This window comes from Aquarana catesbeiana, linkage group LG09 (assembly GCF_042186555.1).
Source record: "Aquarana catesbeiana isolate 2022-GZ linkage group LG09, ASM4218655v1, whole genome shotgun sequence".
In the NCBI taxonomy this organism is placed as follows: domain Eukaryota; kingdom Metazoa; phylum Chordata; class Amphibia; order Anura; family Ranidae; genus Aquarana; species Aquarana catesbeiana.
In genome coordinates this window covers 38118374-38143044 of record NC_133332.1, presented here as the reverse complement: position 1 = coordinate 38143044, position 24671 = coordinate 38118374, and the positions used below count along the sequence as shown (strand labels likewise).

The window sequence follows — 24671 nt, the reverse complement described above, 5'->3', positions numbered from 1 at the left end:
TTCCTCTACTCGCACGAACAGGCACGAGTAGAGGAGAGCTGATCAGCTGCTCTCCTGACAGGGGGGTCTGTACTGATTATCAGTGCATCCCCCCGAAGATGCCCACCCATGACCACCATTTTTCTTCAAAAATGTTGGTCTTTTTTTTATTTGTAGTGAAAAAAAGAAAAAACCCCAGTGGTGATCAAATACCACCAAAAGAAAACTATATTTGTGGGAAAAATGGTGCAATTGCCATTCAATGTGATAGCCCTGGAAGCTGAAATTTGGACTGGGCAGGAAGGGGGGAAAGATCCTGACAAATGATTGAACAGTTGTCTCTGTATGTGTACAATCCTCTTATAATGTGCATCCGGAAAGTATTCACAGCGCCTCACTTCTTCCACATTTTGTTATGTTACAGCCTTATTCCAAAATGGATTCAATTCATTATTTTCCCTAAAATTCTACAAACAATACCCCATAATGACAACGTAAAAGAAGTTTGAAATCTTTGCAAATTTATTAAATAAAAACCAAAACAAATCACATGTACATAAGTATTCACAGCCTTTGCTCAATCCTCAAGCACCTTTTGGCACCAATTACAGCCTCAAGTCTTTTGGAGTATGGTGCTACAAACTTGGCACACCTATTTTTGGGCAGTTTCTTCCATTCTTCTTTACAGGACCTCTCAAGCTCCAGTTGGATGGGAAGCGTTGGTGCACAGCCATTTTCAGACCTCTCCAGAGATGTTCAATCGGGTTCAAGTCTGGGCTCTGGCTGGGCCACTCAAGGACAGTCTCAGAGTTGTCCTGTAGCCACTCCTTTGATATCTTGGCTGTGTGCTTGGGGTCGTTGTCCTGTTTGAAAATGAACCTTCGCACCAGTCTGAGGTCCAGAGTCCTCTGTATTCATCAAGGATATCTCATATATTGCTGCATTCATCTTTTCCTTGATCCGGACTAGCCCCCCAGTTCCTGCCACTGAAAAACATCTCCGTAGCATGATGCTGCCACCACCATGCTTCACTGTAGAGATGGCATTGGCCAGGTGACAAGCAGTGCCTGGTTTCCTCCAGACATGGCGCTTGCCATTCAGGCCAAAGAGTTCGATCTTTGTCTCCTCATACCAGAGAATCTTGTTTCTCATGGTCTGAGAGTCCTTCAGGTGCCTTTTGGCAAACTCCAGGCAGGCTGTCATGTGCCTTTTTACTAGGGGTGCAATGGATCGTCACCGATCCGTGATCTGAGCGGTTCAGCCTGTTCAGAACGGCACACACGCGATCTGCGGAGCGCTCCGCCACCTCGGCCTTAGGAAGGGCGCGGCTTCAGCCTAGCTCTGGAGCACCGGCCATCTTGGTACACCCGGCGGCAGCCTAGGTGAGCGGCACACTGACGTCATCATCAGTCGCCTCAACTGCAAGCAAGCAAGCTCCAATCGTAGGGGAGATGTGGAAATTAGTAGGGGAGATGTGGATATTAGTGGGGGAGATGTGAGGAGATGTGGATATTAGTGGAGGAGATGTAGGGAGATGTGGATATTTAGTGGGGGAGATGTGGATATTAGTGGGGGAGATGTGGGGAGATGTGGATATTACAGTGGGGGAGATGTCCATTACAGTGGGGGAGATGACGTGGATATTACAGTGGGGGAGATGACATGGATATTACAGTGGTGAGATTGTGGATATTACAGTGGGCACTATATGGTGGTGGAATTTTCACAGGTTTTTGTAAATTAAATTTTTTTTTTTTTTTTTGATCCGTGACTCCTGATTTGAGGAACGATCCGAACCGTGAGTTTTTTGATCTGTTGCACCCCTACTTTTTACTGAGGAGTGGCTTCCGTCTGGCCACTCTACCATACAGGCCTGATTGGTGGAGCGCTGCAGAGAAGGTTGTTCTTCTGGAAGGTTCTCCTCCCTCCACAGAGAAACAATGGAGCGCTGTCAGAATGGCCATTGGTTCTTGGTCACCTCCCTGACTAAGACCCTTCTCCCCCTATCACTCAGTTTGACCGGGCGGCTCGCTCTAGGAAGAGTCCTGGTGGTTCCAAACTTCATCCATTCACGGATAATAGAGGCCACTGTGCTCATTGGGACCTTGAATGCTGCAGACATTTTTCTATACCCTTCCCAAGATCTTGGCCTCGATACAAACTCAGAGGTCTACTGACATGCACTGTTAACTGTGGGACCTTTATATAGACAGGCGTGTGCCTTTCCAAGTCATATCCAATCCACTGAATTTACCACAGGTGGACTACAATCAAGCTGTAGAAACATCTCAAGGATGATCATTGGAAACAGGATGAGAAACACCTGAGCTTAACTTTAAGGGGTTGATTTACTAAAGGCCAATAGACTGTGCACCTTGGAAAGTGCAATTGCACTGTGCAAGTGCAGTTGCTCCAGAGCTTAGTAAATGAGGTAAAGCTTCACTTTGCAAAGAATACCCAATCACATGCAAGGAAAATAAAAAAACAGCATTATTGCTTGCACATGAACGGTTGATGAAAGTCAGCAGAGCTTCTGCTCATTTACTAAACTCTGGAGCAACTGCTCTTGCTGTGTGCAACTGCACTTTCCAAAGTGCAGTCTTTTTGCCTTTAGTAAATCAACCCCTATGTGTCATGGCAAAAGCTGTGAATACATAGGCTACTTTCACACTGAGGCAGGAGCGTTAGCGGTAAAGCGCCTCTAAAATTAGCGGCGCTTTACTGCTGTAATAGCGGCACTTTTCAGACGCTAGTGGGGTGCATTTAACCCCCGCTTGTGGCCGAATAAAGGGTTGTTAGCACCTGCAAAGTGTCGCTGCCAAGTCGCCTGCAAAGCGCTTCGGCATTGATTCCAATGGCAGGGACGGTGTATTCCCCACTCTCACACTGCCTGAAGGATGCTGCTTGAAGGCCTTTTTCTAATGTCCTGCAAGCACACCAATCCAGTGCGAAAGCACTCGGGCTTTCACACTGGGGCTGCAGGGGAGGCTTTTTCAGTCGCTTTTACAGGTGCTCTTATTAGCCCTTTAGTGCCTCAAAGCAAAAAGCAATTTTGGAATAGGGCTGTAACATAACAAAATGTGGAAAAAGTGAAGCATTGTGAATACTTTCTGGATGCATTGTACCTGTATACCATCAGTGTTTTTTATATATTTCTCTTTGTTTTGTCTCCCTCTCAGTGCGCCCACAGGTGAAGGTGTGGGGTCATCGTCAGTCGGATGATGTGACAAGACTTCAGTGCCTGGTGTACGGGTTTCACCCCCGACCTGTTGATGTAAAGTGGATGAGTAATGGGAAGGACCATCTTCCTTCAGATGAAATGAGTCCAATTCTCCCCCATCCTGATGGCACCTATCAGATCAGAGTCAGTGTGGAAGTGCCAACCAAGGAAGCAGACACTTACTCCTGTCATGTGGACCACAGCAGCCTGAAGGAGGTTCTCACTAAGAAATACGGTGAGTAGAAGAAGAAAGTTTGATGATAAAATATCTAACCATGAATACACATGAGGTCTGCCGTCATGAATATAAAGATATATATATTGCAATAGGTCCTTTTCAAGAGAAATCATTAAAATATCCATGTAATGTGTATTTATTCCTTCCTCCTGATATGTGCTCTGTACATTTGCACCAATAGAACTGTCATACATTGTATAGATGGAGACATTCTGAGAGAGATAAAGACAGTTTGGGTTTGATTTACTAAAGACAAATAGACTGTGCACTCTGCAATTACTCCAGAGCTTTGTAAATGAGCAGAAGCTTTGCTGACTTCTATCATCCAATCACGTGCAAGCAAAATGCTGTTTTTTTATTTTCCTTGCATGTGATTGGGTATTCTTTGTAAAGTGAAGCTTCATCTCATTTACTTATATCTCGAGCAACTGCACTATCGGAGTGCACAGGCTATTTGCCTTTAGTAAATCAACCCCTCTGTGTTCATAGTCACAACATGTCTTGAAAATAGAATTGCCAATTCAAAACTATTAAATCACAAATAGTACCTGCGCTAAAGCTCTAATTGGCAAGAAACAAGCAGCTGACACAATATTACAGGCTACAATATAAACACAATTATATGAAAAAGGCATTGCTCCACTAATATTAAAAATAGACAGAGACTGGAAAAGGATGGACAAAGAAGTGCAAAACAATTAAAATTGATCAGGTAAGTCCATAAAGTCATTAAATGACTGGTAGATGGTGCTCATAAGGATGTATGACCAAATAAATTTGACCTTGCAGTCAAAAAGCACAGTCAAACATCTCCTTCAGAAATGGAACATCTCTCAACTTCTCCCTTGGGTAAACATATTCAGTAGTTGTTGCTACCCTGGTGACCATCAGAACTCCCAATGGGTAGAAGTCAAAAAGAAAGGCAGAGGTATCTCATATTGCAGTATTTGTTAAAAAAAAGTCCATTTATTTCAAGTAAAATAATGCCCTCACATTTAAAAAAAATAGAAAACCACATTAGAAAGTTTCAAGATGGCCACTGCATTCGGTGTGCAATGACGTCACCCGCTGTGACTCCGTCCTACGCGTTTCTTCAGCAATGATGTTCTGTGGTTTTAAATAGGAGTGAATTATTGATTTTATTTGTTTTGCACTTCTTACATTTTTCCAGACTCTGTCTATTTTTAATAATAGAAGAGCACTGTATTTTTCATATAATCCAGAACTATTATCTGAGTCACTTTTTTTAAATATTACATTACGTAAAGAACATAAGATAGTCACTGACCAATCCCTGTGATTAAGGCAAGGGGAAGCTACAGTCCTGTCTATAGGAGAAATGCAGACAGGACCTCCGGCCACCATGAGTAAATAAGTTCAAGTGTAACTTCAGTGTGAAAAAAATGTGAACAGGCAGAATTTTGAATACAGAAATACATACTGGGGCTGATTTACTAAAGCCAAATAGACTAAGCACTTTGCAAGGGAGTTTACTCCAGACCTTAGTAAATGAGGAGAAGCTCTGCTGACTTATGTTATCTAATCATGTGCAAGCAAAAATGTTGTTCCTTTTATTTTCCTTACCTGTTATTGGGTATTCTTTGCATAGTGAAGCTTCATCTCATTTAAGCTCTTAAGTAAATGTCCTTGCAGAATTCAATTGCACTTGCAAAGTGAACAAGCTATTTGCCTTTAGTAATTCAACCCCACTATGGCTGTCTGTCTGCACTGTACACTGAGCTAGTCACACACAGCTCAGGGTATAATTTCAGCCATGCAGAGATGACTGAACACCCGAGCATGCATGGGAGGGACGATATCTCGGCCCGGCCAATAAAAACAGCTGTGGGGATTGATACCTAAAATCAGTTGATACTTATTTTACATGAGCAATGTGGCTAATTATTAAGACTGTGAGTGGTGCCCTCTAAAGAGTGATCTGCAGTGGATCAGTCTATAAAGGGCATTTGACAGGGGGTGAGGAAGCAGCATGCTGCCTCCTTACTGCTTGTTTTAACCCCTTACCACCGAGCGTACGCAGATGTGCGGCCTCGGCTTTCGGGGGTTATACCGGGATGATGCCCACAGCTGCCTTTTTTTAGAGCCGGCCATCGGCTTTCCAGGGATAACAACCGATGCGGCTAAGAGCCGCTCTGCTGTTATCCTGGAGGATGTCCCCCCTCACGCCGCTCTAACTGGGCCTCTCGTCGCACTGGGAGGCTCGATCAAACATCTGCCACTTCCAGCGGCTAGTGACAGACTGGAATGAAGCTGGAAACGGTTTCATTCCAGTCTCCTGATTGTAAACATGGAAGCGACTTCACAACGTTACTTCCTGTTTACTCGGCTGCCAATGGCGCTGGTTTAAAAAAAATATACAGTATTCAGAATCCCCAAAAACGGCGATCTGAATACTTTGAAGTGCAAAGGAGAGTACCTGTCACCACCTATTACCGTCACAAGGGATGTTTACATTCCTTGTGACAGCAATAAAAGTGATCAAAAATGTTTTTTGTTTAAACACAATTTATTAATATAAAAATAAATAAGAAACAAAAAAACATTTTTTAAAGCGCCCCCGCCCCCGCGAGCTCGCGCAGCAAAGACAACGCATACAGAAGTCGCACCCGCATATGTAAACGATGTTCAAAACATACATGTGAGGTATCGCCATGATCGTCAGAGCAAGAGCAATAATTCTAGCACTAGAGTTCCTCTGTATCTCTAACCTGGTAACCTTAAACAAATTTAAAGCATTGCCTATGGAGATTTTTAGGTACCGTAGTTTGTCACCATTCCACGAGTGCGTGCAATTATAAAGCATGACATGTTTGGTATCTATTTACTCGGCGTAACATCATCTTTCACATTATACAAAGAAATTGGGCTACCTTTACTGTTTCATTTTTTTTTAATTCATGAAAGTGTCCCTTTTCCCAAAAAGTTGCGTTTAAAACACCGCTGCACAAATACCGTGTGACATAAAATATTGCAACAATCGCCATTTTATTCTCTAGATTCTCTGCTAAAAAAAAATATATAATGTTTGGGGGTTCTAAGTAATTTTCTAGCAAAAAATACGGATTTTAACTTGTAAACACCAAATGTCAGAAATGGGCTTAGTCATGAAAGGGTTAATGTCTAAAGACCCGCATGTGAACCCAACAGGGGATCATTTTTGCTGCGCTACGATGCAAAGCATCATGGCTGCAAAATGTACACCCCACTCGCTGTCATGGCAGCTTTAGTAGATGCAGTTGGATGGTGATAATGCTGCTCAATCGCACCCCTGACTGCAAGTGTAAACAAGGTCTTACTGTCAGATGATGTACAGTATATCTGCTCAAACAGCCTTTGCAAAGAAATTGTCAGCTGATTTCAATTGGCATAGTAAAGACAAGCCTGGCATAAAATTCCAGGAGTTTTCCTGGACCCTGGAAGCCTCATGTGTTGTGTACAGCCTGCTATTCTAGAGGTTGGCTGTATGCAGCCTTATGCTTGTCAAGACTGGTGCTTCTGTATATCAGCATTTACCCACAGATGTGCATGCGGGTACACAGAGGTTCGGTGTACGGTAATTATGTTATACGTGTATGAAGGGGTAAACAGTGATGCACAGAAGCATCAACATTTTTAAGAGTATGACGTGGGAAAACACCCAGAATTTTACACAGTTCATATACTGTATACGGTTTCTTCCCATCTGTGTACATGAGGTCTGACTATTACATGTCTTCTATTATAAAGTATCTTCACCTGAACTTCTCACTCAGTATTCCCACCATCTCATGCATCTCTTTCTTTCAGAACCTGACAATGGCACCCAATATACAATGATTATTGCCATTGTCTGTGCTGTTGCCATCATCGCAGTCATCCTTGGTGTTGGAATCTTTTGCTACAAAAGTAAGTAACAGATTTTAATTTTTTTTCTCAGATGTTCCTTTCTTTCACAGTATAAATGAATGAAGCTCAGATGAATTTGTTTGCTTAAAGTGACAATTATGGAAGCCGCCATTGCTGCTGCCCGCCCCCCAGAGCTGGGTCCAGTACTTGGCCCTCCACTCAATCCCACAGTACCTCTTCTCTGCCAAATGATGTCCTCAGTCTGACGGATGAAACTGGAACAGAGGCTTTTGTAGGGAACTAGGGACAACCCTCCTATCCACTGACTATGGGCCCTGGCAGTTAAGGGAACACTACTCTTTGGGAGGTGTGTGCCTGGGGGACCCTTGGAGTGGTCTTGCTTCAGATTCAAGTCCATGTCTCTCCAAAACACACAGACTCTGGGAACTGGAGGACCCATATATATATTTGGGGTCTCGAACCAGCAACTGCTTCAGACTGTGAGATTTAGAGCAGATGTTAAAATAATCAGTTTAAGCAACCTGAAGAGTCTACTACTCTAGTCTGTTTATTAAGGTGTTATGTTTATTAAATGTCTCTCCCATTGGGCGCCTCCTAGGTGTGCATTCCCATTGTTAATTGAGTCTCCTATTGTTTCTGTCTGTTGGCTAATTTGGCTGACTTTTGGAGGTTCCTATATGATGCCATAGCCTTGTGTCAACTCTACCTCGTTATCTAAACCATTGTGTGATGTTTTGGTTAAATGTTTGGTTTTATTTTTCATGTGGTGACTGACCTACTTTTGAAATGTATAAAAACCTGTATTTCTGTTCAACAAACAATCATTCCTTTGGTTTTATCCCAACATCTTGTCTGTGTACGGTGATTGGGGTAAAGGGCTGGTATTAGCTCTTGGTCTGCTGGAACAGTTTGGGGGGCAGGAAGCACTGTTTGACAGAAGCACCCAAGTGAGGTGCCAAGCGGTTCCGTCCCACTAAGTATTCTGGGTGAAATCACACTTATTCAATCTGGCGGACTGAGGACATACTGTGAATGCAGGGTGTCATGAGACTGCTTTTGAGGGGGCATCATTATGGCACCCTGTACTCAGTACATTGAGGCAGGGAGAGGCACTGATGTCATCATGTCAGCACTGCTATCTGTATCATCAAGAACCACCCACTACCAGAAAAACATTTGAAGAGGAAGAGGACCCTGCACATCATGTGACCAACCTTAAGACCCAAGCAAAGGAAAAAATAAAGTATAAAATAGAGGGGTTATCCAGGGGGGGGGTCACAGACCTGGAACAAGCATGCTGTAAATGAATGCCAGAAAAGTGTCACATTCCATAACTATACCTGTTCTGGGTCACCAACTCAGACAGAATTGAAGACAAACATTAGCAAGACAGCCAGAGAATGAGCATTCTCAAAGGTAGATTGCAGCAATGGCAGCCTCCAGTATTCTCTCATGATATTGTCTCTTTATTTTATTTTATTTAATCAGCACCCATAGTGTGTCATTTACAGAAAGTAGGGTTCAGTTCTTCAGTGAAAAAACAAACATTCGTAGTAACTTTCTTTATTGCCATTTATAATTATATTAGTCTGTTTTGGGTCTTTTCTCATATATTATATCCCATGTATGTGAGCTCATGGCTGTTTCTTGTCTCAAAATTCTGAAAGTTTGGATATTGGCTATGACAGATTGTGATGAGCTTTTATTTAATGTTTTCTTGTTTCTAACACAATAATTCATATATTTCAGAGAGGGGAAAAGGCTACAAGACCACCAGTAGTAAGTATCCCATCATGTCCTGTTCTCTGTGTTATTATAGTGTGCGGTGTGTAGAATATGTGAGAAGATGAGACGTCCTGCAGATAATCCTATTCTGTGATACAAGTAACTTTATTATCATTACCTACATTATATGATACAAATAGAAATAACTGGTTCTCCATTTTTGGCTCTCTGTACAGACCTTTCTCTGTAATATAAAGCACAGTGTCTCTCTGTACTCTATATAATATTATATGATAATCGACATTTATCATGATCTTCCTACAGACTAAATGTCTTTACTTTCTTTTACAGCTTCAGATGCCAATTCTGACTCCTCCAGCAACCCGACAGCCTAAATGTACACAATGGAGTATTATGTGAGGACATCACAGGAAGAGGAGGAGATGCATTTTTTTTCCTTTCAGATTCAGCCTATTACACTTGCTTCTGTCTGCTTTCTTTAATACATCTAATGCCATGTCATTTAAAGAGAACCTGTCATGTATTTTAATCCACTGGTATATAAAAGGGATAAAATTTAATGTAAAATCAGGGCGGTACACCAATTGTATAAAGATTGATAGAAGTATTTTCCCCATATTGATCAAATCATTATGGCTGACAATGTGACTCCTATAAAGGACTGTAGTATAATAATATAAAATAAATATTCATATGCAGAGTTAACTGATTGGATCAGTGCTGTGTATATATCAGTACTGAGGATTTCTGAATAGTACCCTCATCTTATTCAGTACTCCACTGCATCCAACTTCCCAGTCTCTGCAGTAATATCTGAGTAATGATGAGGAGCATACATTGGACCCCTGTACATGTATGTACTAGAAAGTAAACTTGTGAGGATAGAATTATGGGAGATACCATTGCTGATCTTTTAAGGGTATAGACCAGTGATGGCTAACCTTGGCACCCAAGATGTTTTGGAACTACATTTCCCATGATGCTCAACTACACTGCAAAGTACATGAGCATCATGGGAAATGTAGTTCCAAAACATCTGGGGTGCCAAGGTTTGCCATCACTGGTATAGACTAATTTCTATGTTCCTGATCTTGGCTTGGGTACATCATGAATCAGTGACCTGGAGCAGGCATGATGTCAGAACTTCCATCTGTGTGCTTGTTTCAGGTCCAGGGAATTATGTATAGTAATTCAAGGATCAGGATGACAATAATTCAAGGACCAGGATTCACCCTGGGTGTGGATAGCCAGCGAGTCTGCTATAAGCTTTTAACATTACAGCAACGGTGGGTATACATTTTCTATTAAAAAAACCCCGTCTTTTCAAGCTCTCTCATACTATTCTGGCCAGGTGGTGGGCTCCCCCTCTTTCCCCCTCTTTTTCCTCTTCCCTGTTCCGCTCTCCCCCCTCCCCTTCTTCCCCCCATCCCCCCCTCCCCCTTGTCCCTGTCTCTTGTCCCCTTCTCCCCTCCCTCTTCTTCCCTTCCCCTTCCCCCCTCCCTTTCATGCTCCCTCCCCCCTTTTCCCCTCCCTTCCGCCCTTTTTCCCTCCCCCCCTTTTCTCCCCCTTCCCCCTCTCCCTTGTCTCTTCTTCCTCCCTTTCCTCCCCTTTTTTCCCCCTCCTTGTCCATTTTTCCTCCCCCCCTCCCCTCTTTCCTCCCCTCCCCTTCTCCCATTTCTTTCCTTCCCTTCTCCTCCCTCTCCCCCTTCCCCTCCCTTTTTTTCCACCACTTTCTACCCTGACCTTTTGCACATGGGTGGTTGCCTTATTCTATAATTAATTATACCTTATTTTCATAATTTCTTTACAATAGTATCACCTTACGTGCCCCCCTGGCCCGCCCCCAGGGGAACGCCCTTAGTGGGCATCTCACAGTGTTGCTCTAGCCCTCTGTGGGCATAGGTTGGTGAGTGCAATATTAAACAAAGATTACCTTCTCCAATATCAAATTTGTATTTATACACATATGTTTTTTTCACTGTAGGTATGCTTTGTAATGTTGATATTGTACTTTTCTCATTTTGTATAATATGTACTAAGACGCCTCCTGAAGAAGCGGCTTGACCGCAAAACTGTAGAGGTCACGTCTGCAAGTACCATACAATCTGCCTTCATTTTTTCTGTGTGGGCATTATCAATACAATTTGTTTGTCAACATTGCTGTAAACAATTATTTTGTGATTGTGTTATTATGTCACGGTTTATATTGTGTCCTTTGTTGGACTTTTTAATATCCTATGTTTGAATAAATCTAATAATTTTTATCATACCCTTGTCTACGTCCCCTTGGTACCGCAATAGTCCTAACTATTTCTGAAAGAGGCCGGACCTAATTGGAGAGGTCCTTATTGTTTTCTCTTTTAACCCAACATTGCCCTATACATTTAAAGGATGATGGTACCTACCAACGAAACAATACCCCTTTCTGTTTAACTTTATGGCATACTTTTGAATATGATATGCTGGGTGGATAACACACCCTGATCTTTTGATCAAAATCCTTTGTTTCCCTTTAGGCCACTATTCTAATTTATTTTCTACACATATCAAATTTAGATGCTTTTTGTCTTAGGGTAGCCATTTCTAAAACCTATTGACTGAGTCTTTCTTACTCCCAGTGAGGGCCTTGTTCTGGTCTTTGTAATTCAGGGCAATGGATGTCCTGGGCACAGCTTGGGGGGATTTTATATCCACCATACAAGCAGGTTGCTTAGCAAACCAACAGTCAGAAGATGAAACTAAAACGTTTCTCGATAGGATGTTTAATCTCTTAAAGAAAAAAATCTCATCTGTACTGGCACATTCAATACTTCGAATCGTACATTACAGAAAAAGTTTGCCCCCTAGGGCTCTGGATTCAAATGTTTCCAACTATTAAGGACCCCTCCCCGGACTTTAGAAAGTCCTGGGAGAACATCTTAACCAACTGTAGTATAGAACTCATGCAACAACTCACCACCCAATACCGTACAGACATGACGAGCTTGGATGGTGAAATTGATAGATTGCTAAATCAATTCCCCAATATTAAAGACTCAGCCTCCTTCACAAATAGGTGGAAGGAGGTACGAGACAAAGTGGAAAACCTTAATAAGGACATTATCACCAAAAAACAAAGGAAATTTTTCCAGGATAAACTAGCTTTTTCGGAGGGATATGCGTACAAGTGGTCTGGAAAACCATATTCCAGAAAAAACAAGAGCTTTAGTCGCAAACCTCCAATCTTGACAGCAACTGATTGCACGGAATCTGACTCATCCATATCTTCACAGGTTACTACACGTTCCACTACTTCATGAACACCAAGTGTTCCTCGGAAAAGGTCCCTCACAGGCAACAACTCAACCACCAAACACCCCAAAAAAGGAAAACAACACGGTAAAGCACTCAAAACACCACCACCAAGGCCGGGTGGACAGACCCCTCAAGAGGGTTCTCTCCACCCCACCCTACACAACATCATCCCCAAACTTCTACAACCTAATATACAGACTCTTTTATCACAACCTGTTTTTTTAGTACAGGCAACTCCAGAACTCACCAGACAGGGGAGCCTGGACACGTTTGTGCAAAAAGCTCCAGTTCCAAGCACGTCTTACAATCAGCCACATTAAATGATGGAGTGATTCCTTACTCTCTTAATATAATCAATTTAACCCCTTATCAACTGACTCCAGAGGAGGAACAAGTTCTCCAATTGGGTTTGGGCTTTTGCCCCTCGGAGTCAATTGACATCTATGAGACAATTAAAGATCTCTATCTATTCGCTAGAAAACTAACTTTTAATTACATGTTTGATCAAGACCGAAGATGCGTCAATCTGGAAAAAGAATTAGCAGAAAAAAACAAAAATGTCACTATAGCTGAGTCCAGAGCACTACGGGATCTTATATTACTTTTGGACGAAGGAGAGGTTGAGTCGAATGTCTCTGATGGCACCCCTGACTCTCCCTCCTCTGGTCAAATGGACATTATTTCTAATCTGCGACATCCTAACCCTAAACCTAGTCTAAAAAGGAAATCCAGAGCCTTCCCTGACTTAATGACATGCCCATCTATATGGGCCTTCCTACATGAGTGTATCCTGTCCCTTAAAAAGGAGCAATGGCAAACACTACCTTCTAATCTGACCCAGCAACAGTTTCAGGCAGTTACCAAACTCCAAAAAAATACCGATCTTATTATAAAGCAATCAGATAAAGGTGGTAACCTGGTACTGATGACCCATCATCAATACCAAACTATGTGTCTTAAGATTCTTTCCAACCCTAACTGGTATTCACCTATTGACAACATCTTTATCCAAAAAACAATTGATGAATTCAGGGGACTCATCGGGGGGGCCTTTTTAGAGGGCCTCATCGATGAGGATACCTATAAATTCATCAATGTACAATTTCCGCATACCCCAACGTTTTATGCGCTACCCAAAACCCACAAGAACCTCTCACTGTACCCCCTGGTCGACCTATCGTCTCAGGTAAAGGCTCATTAACAGAGAACGCAAGTAAATTGGTCGACACTTTTCTATTACCCCATGTATTGAGACTACCATCTTATATTCGGGACACTACCGACCTTCTCAAACATATTGAGGGAGTCCAGGTCCCTCCGGATGCCCTCCTCGTGGCTGTTGATGTTGAGGCCCTGTACTCAAGCATCCCCCACGAGCAGGGCGTCCGGATGGCTGGCTCCTTCCTCATGGAACAGGACCATCACACCTGACCTACTAATACTTTTATTCTAAAACTTTTGTAATTTATTCTGACTAAAAACTATTTTCTGATTATGGATCAATTATATCTTCAAACCCAAGGCGTTGCAATGGGCACATCTTGTGCCCTTTCTTACGCCAATTTTGTTTCTGGGTGGTTGGGAGCAGTCTGTCTTTGGTGATGACCTATTGGAACCCTTTTTGAACCATGTCCTGGGCTGGTTTAGGTTTATTGATGACCTACTGGTCATTTGGACAGGAACAGAGCAACATTTAAAAGCATTCATTGAGAGGTTAAACACTAATCAGTTCAATCTCCACTTCACCTTCACATACAATACTCAGAGTATCTCCTTTCTAGATGTACAGATTATCAAAAATTCTGCTGGACAATTAACTACAGACTTATACCGCAAACCCACAGTGGGCAACACACTGTTGCATGCTTCAAGCTCACATCCCCGCCCTCTGATCCACAGTATCCCTTATGCTCAATATTTGAGACTAAGAAGGAACTGCACAGAGGACGGGGACTTTCGTAGACAAGCAAACACTTTACGCACACGCCTCCTGGCTAGAGGCTATAATCGTACTACTCTGAGGAAAGCCTTTAATAAGGCCCTAGCTCAAGATCGACAAGCATTACTGTTTGGTCCTTCACATCCTAAAAAACCTTACATTACTAAAATTATCACAAAATTCTCTACCCATCACCACCAGTTACGTAACATACTATCAAGCCACTGGCACATTTTGACTGACCACCACACACTCAGAAAATATATCAAACCAACCCCTGATCTGGTCTTTAGGAGGGCCACTTCTCTGAGGGACAGGCTCACCCATAGCCACTACAAAATCCCTACATCTGGCCCAAAAGAACCCAGAGGCACCTTTAAGTGTGGCAACTGTCCACAGTGCCCCTGGATCCAAGAGGGACAACAATTTTTACTCCCAAACGGCGAGATGTTTTTTCCAAAACACTCAGCCCATTGTGGTACACGAGGTGTAATTTATCTCATGACCTGCGCTTGCAGCACTTTTTATGTGGGAAAGACGATCAGAGAGCTGCGGCAGAGACTGGGTGACCATTTATATGCCTCCACTAATGGCAAGCTCACCACTGTGGGCCGCCATATAGGCATCCACCATCGCTTCAATCTTGATTATATCAGATTTACTGTTTTAGAAGTCGTCCCTGAGGACCCCAGAGGGGGCAACTGGGATTGCCAAATTTTGAAGCGTGAATCGCTCTGGATTGAGCGACTCAACGCTTTGATTCCACCTGGTATTAATGAGGCACACTCCTACAAGTATTTCCTTCAATGACTTATTAATAGGTCTACCAGTCTCTGCTTCAGCTCTCCATTCGACACTTGTCTCTCACGCTGTTGTAATAAAATCTTTTGTACCTACAACACAACATGCCTGTTCCACACCATATGTACCCTGTCGTGATATGTATATATGTTATTCATGTCCCAGTTTTATTTGCATAACCAGACTCCTTCTATATCTGTCTGTAAGTAGACTTTTCATACATTGTCTTTTGTACATTGTATTTACATGTATTAAACTGTTAATTTGGCTCACTGTAAGTATTCTGTAAACTACATGATTTGTAACCAGTATCATGTCTTTTGATTCTTTTTATCTCTTTTGTACAGGGCAGAGTGGTGCACATCCCTGGCCATAGGTGAAGTCGGCTCCCGGCACCGGTGATTGTGCATCCCTGTCTTTGATTTACCTATTGCTAATATTGTTAACCAATCCGAGTACTCAGTTCTGCACTCGACTTCCCCCTCTGAGTGATGTGAGGAGTTCATTCTCCCCTGCACGGTGGGCTTGCGATCCTTCGGCAGTGGGCGGGGCTCCACAGAGCCCAGTTGCTGCTTCTCTAGATTGACGCTGCCACGTCAACAATTGTGGAGCTACGCGCTTGCGCTGGACAGTTCCCTGCGCATGCGCAGCAGTGGAGGATCGGACCCGGAAGGGGCGGTGGCTGATGTTTTCAGCGCCGCTTAATTTCTGGCTTGGGGGCACTTAAGGTTGCAGCTTTGCTTGACCGCTACGAGAGGCACACACCCAGCACATTACTACCTTTGCTTGAAGGCCCGTAAGTAACTGCCACACATTTCTTTCTGGGGGGATATCATGATACTATTATGTACTATCTCCCTTTCTTTTTCCTCTCCCCTTCCCCTTTCTTTGCCTTCCTTCTCCCCTCCCTCCCTTGTTTATCTCCTTCCTCCTTCATTTGGAAGCATTTCTCCCCCTGGAAAAAGTATGTTTCAGTAAACTGACACACACCCCATGCTATTTATCTTTAGAGGCTCCCTGTGGCATGATTGCTCGGTCCCTACAGCTACTGTTTTTTACCATTCACCCTGGGTGTGGATAGCCAGCGAGTCTGCTATAAGCTTTTAACATTACAGCAATGGTGGGTATACATTTTCTATTAAAATACCCCCGTCTTTTCAAGCTCTCTCATTCATACTATTCTGGCCAGGTGGTGGGCTCCCCCTCTTTCCCCCTCTTTTTCCTCTTCCCTGTTCCACTCTCCCTCTCCCTCTCCCCCCCCTTCTTTTTCCCCCTGTCTCCCCCCCTTGTCCCCATCTCTTGTCCCCCTCTCTCTTCTTCCCTTCCCCTTCCCCCCTCCCTTTTATGCTCCCTCCCCCCCCTTTCCCCATCCCTTCCTCCCTTTCTCCCCCTTTTTGCCCCCCTCCCTTGTCTCTTCTTCCTCTCTTTCCTCCCCTTTTTTCCCCCTCCTTGTCCATTTTTCCTTTCCCCCCTCTCCCCTCTTTCCTCCCCTCCCCTTCTCCCATTTCTTTCCTTCCCTTCTCCTCCCTCTCCCCCTTCCCCTCCCTTTTTTTCCACCACTTTCTACCCTGACCTTTCGCACATGGGTGGTTGCCTTATTCTAAGAACCCCAATTCTATAATTAATTATACCTTATTTTCATAATTTCTTTACAATAGTATCACCTTAAGTGCCCCCCTGGCCCACCCCCGGGGGAACGCCCTTAGTGGGCGTCTCACAGTGTCGCTCTAGCCCTCTGTGGGCATAGGTTGGTGAGTGCAATATTAAACAAAGATTACCTTCTACAATATCAAATTTGTATTTATACACATATATGTTTTTTTCACTGTAGATATGCTTTGTAATGTTGATATGGTTCTTTTTCTCATTTTGTATAATATGTACTAAGACGCCTCCTGAAGAAGCGGCTTGACCGCGAAACTGTAGAGGTCACGTCTGCAAGTACCGTACAATCTGCCTTAATTTTTTCTGTGTGGGCATTATCAATACAATTTGTTTGTCAACATTGCTGTAAACAATTATTTTGTGATTGTGTTATTATGTCACGGTTTATATTGTGTCCTTTGTTGGACTTTTTAATATCCTATGTTTGAATAAATCTAATAATTTTTATCATACCCTTGTCTACGTCCCCTTGGTACCGCAATAGTCCTAACTATTTCTGAAAGAGGCTGGATCTAATTGGAGAGGTCCTTATTGTTTTCTCTTTCAACCCAACATTGCCCTATACATTTAAAGGATGATGGTACCTACCAACGAAACAATACCCCTTTCTGTTTAACTTTGTGGCATACTTTTGAATATGATACAAATAGAAATAACTGGTTCTTCATTTTTGGCTCTCTGTACAGACCTTTCTCTGTAATATAAAGCACAGTGTCTCTCTGTACTCTATATAATATTATATGATAATCATCATTTATCATGATCTTCCTACAGACTAAATGTCTTTATTTTCTTTTACAGTTTCTGATGCCAGTTCTGACTCCTCCAGCAACCCGACAGCCTAAATGTACACAAGAGTATTATGTGAGGACATCACAGGAAGAGGAGGAGATGCATTTTTTTCCTTTCAGATTCAGCCTATTACACTTGCTTCTGTCTGCTTTCTTTAATACATCTAATGCCATGTCATTTAAAGAGAACCTGTCATGTATTCTAATCCACTGGTGTATAAAAGGGATAAAATTGAATGTAAAATCAGAGTGGTACACCGATTGCATGAAGATTGATAGAAGTATTTTCCCCATATTGATCAAATCATTATGGCTGACAATGTGACGCCTATAAAGAACTGTAGTATAATAATATATAAAATAAATATTCATATGCAGAGTTAACTGATTGGATCAGTGCTGTGTATATATTAGTACTGAGGATTTCTGAATAGTGCCATCATCTTATTCAGTACTCCACTGCATCCAACTTCCAAGTCTCTGCAGTAATATCTGAGTAATGATGAGGAGCATACATTGGACCCCTGTACATGTATGTACTAGAAAGTAAACTTGTGAGGATAGAATTATGGGAGATACCATTGCTGACCTTTTAAGGGTATAGACCAGTGATGGCTAACCTTGGCACCCAAGATGTTTTGGAACTACATTTACCATGATGCTCAACTACACTGCAAAGTACATGAGCATCATGGGAAATGTAGTTCCAAAACATCTGGGGTGCCAAGGTTTGCCATCACTGGTATAGACTAATTTCTATGTTCCTGATCTTGGCTTGGGTACATCATGAATCAGAGACCTGGAGCAGGCATGATGTCAGAACTTCCATCTGTGTGCTTGTTTCAGGTCCAGGGAATTATGTGTAGTAATTCAAGGATCAGGATGACAATAATTCAAGGACCAGGATGACAGCCTCAAAACCAATCAATCCACAATGACATCTCTCATAACTCCATCCTCACAGGTTCCATTTATTACCAGCCATGTTTATGGAGCCGCCTTTCCTTTGTTATTGGGGGACAGTTTCTCTAAACATTCTGTACATTAGTCAGAAGAACATTGAAATCCTGATACACAGCTAATGAAGTAATAAACACAAAGGGGCTGATTTACTAAAGACAAAAAGACTGGTGCTCTTTGCAAAGTGCAGTTGAAGAGCAGTTGCTCTAGAGCTTAGTAAAGGAGCAAGAGCTCTGCTGACTTCCATCATCCAATCACATGCAAGCAAAAATGCAGTTTTTTTTTCACTTGCACATGATTGGGTACTTTTTTGCAAAGTGAGGCTTTACCTCATTTACTAAGCTCTGAAACAACTGCACTTTTTTAATGTGCACAGTCTAATTGCCTTTAGTAAATCAACCCAAATGTGCCATATTCAGTGACAGGTTTTCTGTAGGAATAAAATTTATACAGCAATTATCATATTATGCATAATTCTGCATTTCTAGCATTTGTAGCATTGCATAATTTTCATAAGGTTTTCATATTTGCAGTAAGGTGAAGGGTCTTCATTTTTTATTATGTTTGTAATTGCTAGTTTATAGTTTGATTTGTTGTTGATTTGTAAAAAATGATGGACTGGTGTCTTTATTCAACCTTACTAACTATGTAACATTACACCATACCTCTGTTTAACATCTCATTTCATCATGGACATCACTATCATATTCTGGAATTTACTGCTGGTCTTCTGCAGATTAATGATGACCCATTGGATAGATACATCTCTCCCGCTGCCCTTCTCATGTATGTCGGAGTGTTTCTGGCCGGCTTCAGCTATCTTTACAATAAATGGTGCTGTCATCTACAAACAGCAAAGGTCCGACCAATATTGACATTTCCTTTTCATTAATTTGGAAGAGTCTGTCACTGTGCGGGCCAATATCCAGAATGCACTGAACTTCTCAGTGTGTATATGAGACCTCCAGACATCATAGAGAACCTCCAGACATCATAGAGATGAAAGAAGCATGTTAGAAAATGCTGAGCACTGAGCTGTGTTTCCCTTAGGGCTGTGTCATCGAGCTTCAGTTGGAGACACTTGAGAGATCATACAGAATTCACTGACCAGGGCATTTGATCTGCAGTTGACCTTCTTCTGACCTGCTTTAAGCAGATTTACATACCAATAGGGGTTGATTCACTGGTGCATCTCTGCATAGAAACCAATTAACTTCCAGGTTTTATTGTCAAAGCCTAATTGAACAAGCCGAAGTTACACACTGATTGGTTACTATACACAGCTGCATGAGATTTTGCACTCCAGTTTTAGTAAAGCAACCCCATAGTCTTGTATGAGAACAAAAGCCATTTACAGAGGTCCTACCACTATTCATCTCCTGTCTGAAAAAGTCTTTAAGTCTCATTCCCACGAGGCGGATCCACTCAGCTCTGTCCACCAGCTCAGCAGGAGATCTCTCCGTTGATCTCCGCTGAGCCGGCAGATGACAGGTCCCTCTCTGCTCACTGAGCAAGGAGGGGCCTGTCAGAGCGCCGCCGATTCCTATGGAGGGATTGGACGAAAACGGACAGCACGTCTGATTTTAGCAGATCAGATTGGATGTCAGCGGACATGGTAACCGCTGACATCTGTCCCTCCATAGACCTGCATGGAGCATCCGTTCAGGTCCGCCTAAAAAACTGACAGGCGGACCTGAATGGTCCGTTCGTGTGAAAGGGGCCTTACAGTCCAAAACCCACCACATGTTATGAACCTGCTGATGTTACAATATCAAAACAGGCATATTATAAATGAGTGAACTCAGACTATTCTAGTGGAAAATGAGAAGAGATTATTGATGACTTGAATCCAGATGGAAAATGTAAGTATGTTTTGTTTTGTTTTGTTTTTTATTTTAATGTTGCTTAAAGGAAAGAAAAAGGTATTGATAAGTATGTATATTCCACATACAAGCCACAAATAAAAACTGATTGTGTAGTGCAATGCATGCATCACAGTGTTTTGTGGTGCCATTTGTTTTGAACACTCTGCAAAGTAGGGAAATGCACTGAAGCACATTACAATGCACATGGTGTGTGTTGCAAATTTGTTCTTTAAAAAAAAGTGTATATCCAATTTTTTAGTCAAGCTGCACTACCTGTACTTTCAAAATAAATGGTCTGTCTTAGGGCAGTGGACCATAATGCACTGTAATATGTTGTGTTAACATAATCTATAATGTAAATAGGCCCTAAATGTTTTTCTCAGAAATTCAGTTGGCTCTGTCTGGCCTCACAGCTGCAGAAGGCTTAGCATTAGGCCCGATTCACACCTATGCAGGATGCAGTTTTCATTATGCAGGTGCATTTTGCGTTTTTCAATATTGAAGTCTATGGAACCAAAACCCAGAAAACAATTCCCGACCCTTTCCATAAATTGCACAGATGTGAACTACATCCATAGGAAACTATGTTAAGTGGACTGTAGTGTGTTTCTGCAAAACTGAAAACACACTAAAAAATGCATAGGTGTGAATCAGGCCTTACCATTGTGGTGCAATATTAGATTCATCAGTGCTGGGTTGCCATCATCCCTCTAATATAGTATCAAAAAATCTCTTTAAGTTGGACTTTTAGGGCAACCAAAAAGTAACAAAACAATATTAAAAGTCCAATTACCATTGTGCATTACCATTGTGTTCTTGGTATTATACAATAAAAACAAAGAATGATATTCCTATAAACTTCAGATCAGTTGGGGAACAGAAAACTTCATACCAAACCTCCTTAATCACATCCTGAGGTTGTTGGGTGATTCAGTCAACTGGAATCCAATCATTGGTAATGTATCAGATTATGGTGGTCTAATTCCCCAGTTATATATTGAATAAATGATTTAGCACTTGAAAGAAAAATCATTTGTCCTAATCACCAGACAGAGACCTGAAATGATCAGATACAGATATGAGGCATGTGAGAGAACAAATGGCATATTAGTAATCAGACTGTATTTATTCTATAGACATTATCAATAAATAATAGAATTTTGGGATGTAACTATTTTTTTAAGATTTAAATTATCAATAAAATTGGCTTGCCCCTTTGAGGTGACTCTGTTTGCTATTTGCGATTGTATTGTTTTCTAAAAATTAAAAAAGTTAAAATATATCTGCAAACTATTTTGTAAATCTGAGTCTATGATGATTGTGTATATAAACCCTAACAATGAACTTCCTTTTCTTAATATCCCTTTCAGTATTGAAAGTGTTTTGTAATATATGTTGTATAATAATTATTTAAAGTGGTTGTAAACCTCAGTCATGGAATTTGAGCAAAGCACATATATCTGTGTAGTGTTTACTTATCTCTCTCCAAAGCTCTGAATGTTGTTTTTTTCTGGTGCTTTGTTCCTCTCTTATCAGCATGAGTCACTTCTGAGAAGTTTTCCTGACACATGAGATAAATTAGTGTGGGGGGGGTCTCAGAACAGAGCTTGTCTATTTACAACACAGTTCTTCTATATGAATGGGGGTGTGTTACTTTCCTCCAATCAGCTCTGACACAATCTAACTGCAGTCTCTCTGCCCCCTCCTCTGTGCTGCTTACAGATGAAGAAAGATTTATAACACGATCTGCACTTTTGAAACAATGTAGAGTGAAGACTGCAGATAAACAAGTAAAATGTATGTAGCAGGATTTGTTTCATCTCTGTGTATCATCTGAGGCTGTTCACGTCACTGGGTATATGTGAGGGTTTACAACCATTTTAATTTGAGTGCAAAAAATACCTGTTGATTCTGTTAGAAATCCAATAAGCTGATAACTTCCTTTGCTCTGTGCCTGTGCTGCATCCTTATTAGTTACATTGTTCCCATCAATCTCTCAGGACTATAACCCCCATGTTATGGAGACAAGGGGACATTTAAAGTCCCAACATAGTTTCTGTAATAGAGTGACAACGCTGCTTTTTCTTAGATACAAAGGTAAGCAGTGTCACATTAGGACAGGATGTGTGTTACTGGCAGGATCACCAGGTGAAAAAGGCAAAAAGCCAGAAAAAAAGAAAAACACTACATCTAAGGACTGATAAGCTGGATATGTAGCGCCCTCCTATCATAGAATGCTAGGTACATTTTAGTTTCTGGCTCCTGTAATCAAGGGAGCAGTGATTGTTTGTTTGTTTTGGTATGTTCAGGTTTTTACAGGCTGGGAGTTTGTTTGCTTCCCCTTGCCTCTGGAAAAAGCTTCCAGAGCTTAGGGAGGGAGAATTCAAATAACCAGCCTGAATATTTATCATGCTTCAGTCATTCCCTGGAGAGGAGTGTCCAGAAGGGGGCTGGACAGGGGATAAATAGTTTGACTGGAGAGCTGAGTTCTCTCTCCAAATGAGGGTTTCAACCCTTGATTAGGCAGCCCATGGACTGTGAAGCAGTTCTTAACCTCCCTGGCGGTATGATTATTTCAGATTTTAGGTGCTGAAAGCGGTACAATTATTTTGCACAGAAATTTGGCGTTTTATATTGTAGGCCTGTAATTCTTAGGAATAGTTCACTTAAATCTGTCCAAACAAGAGTCTAGTAGACATCCTGGGTATATTAAAGTTTAAAAAACGAAATAAAAAATTATAATATAATAAATAACTATAAATAATTAAAACACATAATAATATAATAATAATAAAAATTATATAATAATGTAATCAAATCAAAAACACTGAAATTTGCTCAGTTGCAGAATTTTAGCTTTTATTACTTTTAGTGTTTGATGACGGATCTTACCACAAATCACTATCGCTCAATTCTGCAAGTGATTATAATTTATTATCGCTTTTTTCTAGCTCATCTAAAACTACTTTTGATGTAAAGAGACAGTTTTGGTTGCTATGGACAATCTCCAGTTTCCTGGCAGAAAGAACAGTTTTATATATATATAAAACTGCATGCAGGACACTGGGCAGACCACTAGGGACAAAGGGGATGTGTAGTTATTTGATACAGTACTGTAAATTGTGAGATTACAGTATGCTGTATCTATACTGTGTGTTTCACTTTTGAATTTACCGCCGAACTCCATCCCCGTGCGTCGCAACGCTCGCAGGGAATGGAGCTCAGCACTGTGAATCGAGCGAGACACAGCGGCTCGCCAATCACAGCGGGGAGACATCGCAGGATCCAGGGGACAAGGTAAGTAAGCTCTTCCTGGATCCTGCGATGCAAGCCCGAGTCTGGCTCGGGGATACCGCTTTTGGTATGTAAAATCCACCCCGAGCCAGACTCGGGAATACCGCCAGGGGGTTTAAGGCATCAGTGGAAATAGGGCTGGAGTCCTGGATGAATCTTGCTAGAAGCTGGTTGCAGGAGTTGACCACAAGGGATCTGATCTGGAGAAGGACTGTCTTACTCACTGGACTGTGTATGGAGAAAGGTGGAAGCTGACCTAGGGACTAGTGAGTAAAGACCCTACATTGATCCCTGTGATTGTGCAGTATTCTGGATATTGCATTGACTACCAGTAGTTATGACAGGGCTCAACAAATCCCAGGTGCCAGGTCACAATGGTGACTAGAAAATGTGGGCTGGGCTGTTTTTGGCCCCAGGGACTAGCATGCTGGGGGAGGAGCAGCGCTGTGAGGGCGGGTTTTAAGGAGAAGAGGGGTGGGACTGTGAAGGGTGGGTTAAAGCAGATGTGGGGCTGTGAAGTAGTAGAGGTGGTGGGGGAGGAGCAGAGCTGACCGGGGTGGAGCAGAGCCCCTGGCAGTAAGTGTTCCCTGTGCTCTCCTCCCTGTTGCTGTGTGCGGGTCTAGATCGAGCTGTCCAGGAAGGTGCTCTGCAGCAGGAACTGGTGGCTCTAAACAAGCTCAGCAATGGCCCCATGCCGGACACTACCTCGCAGGGTATTCCCCTGCTTTTGGCTCCAATTCCCCCTTGGACAGGCTCCGAGTCAGTTCTGGGCAGCCAAAGAGCACGTTACCCCTGTAAGCCAGTGTTGTCACATATCAGTGCCCATTAATGCTGCCTCATCAGTGCCTCCTCAGTAGCCCATCAGTCCAGCCTCCTCAGTGGCCCATCAGTACACCCATCAGGACCCATCAATGCTGCCTTATCAGTGCTGCTTATCAGCGTAGCTTCATCAGTGCAGCATCATCACTGCATATTAGAAGTAAAAAAAATACTTTAAATTTTTATAACAGCA

The 24671-nt window shown here is 42.2% G+C and overlaps 1 protein-coding gene across 2 annotated transcripts in view; it reads left to right on the top strand.

Moving 5' to 3' along the window:
- Window positions 1-21583, top strand: part of LOC141107521 (class I histocompatibility antigen, F10 alpha chain-like) — a 203725-nt gene extending 182142 nt beyond the window's left edge. Inside the window, exons 4-7 of one of the 2 annotated variants that reach the window (XM_073598313.1) lie at window positions 3159-3434; window positions 7245-7343; window positions 9054-9083; window positions 17551-21583. In XM_073598313.1, the coding sequence (XP_073454414.1) occupies window positions 3159-3434; window positions 7245-7343; window positions 9054-9083; window positions 17551-17594 (449 nt within the window). In that variant the 3' untranslated portion in view covers window positions 17595-21583. Of the gene's footprint in view, window positions 1-3158; window positions 3435-7244; window positions 7344-9053; window positions 9084-9380; window positions 9756-17550 lie in introns of those variants that run through there. The other variant, XM_073598312.1, reaches the window with a different exon arrangement.
- Window positions 21584-24671: the final 3088 nt, after the last annotated feature.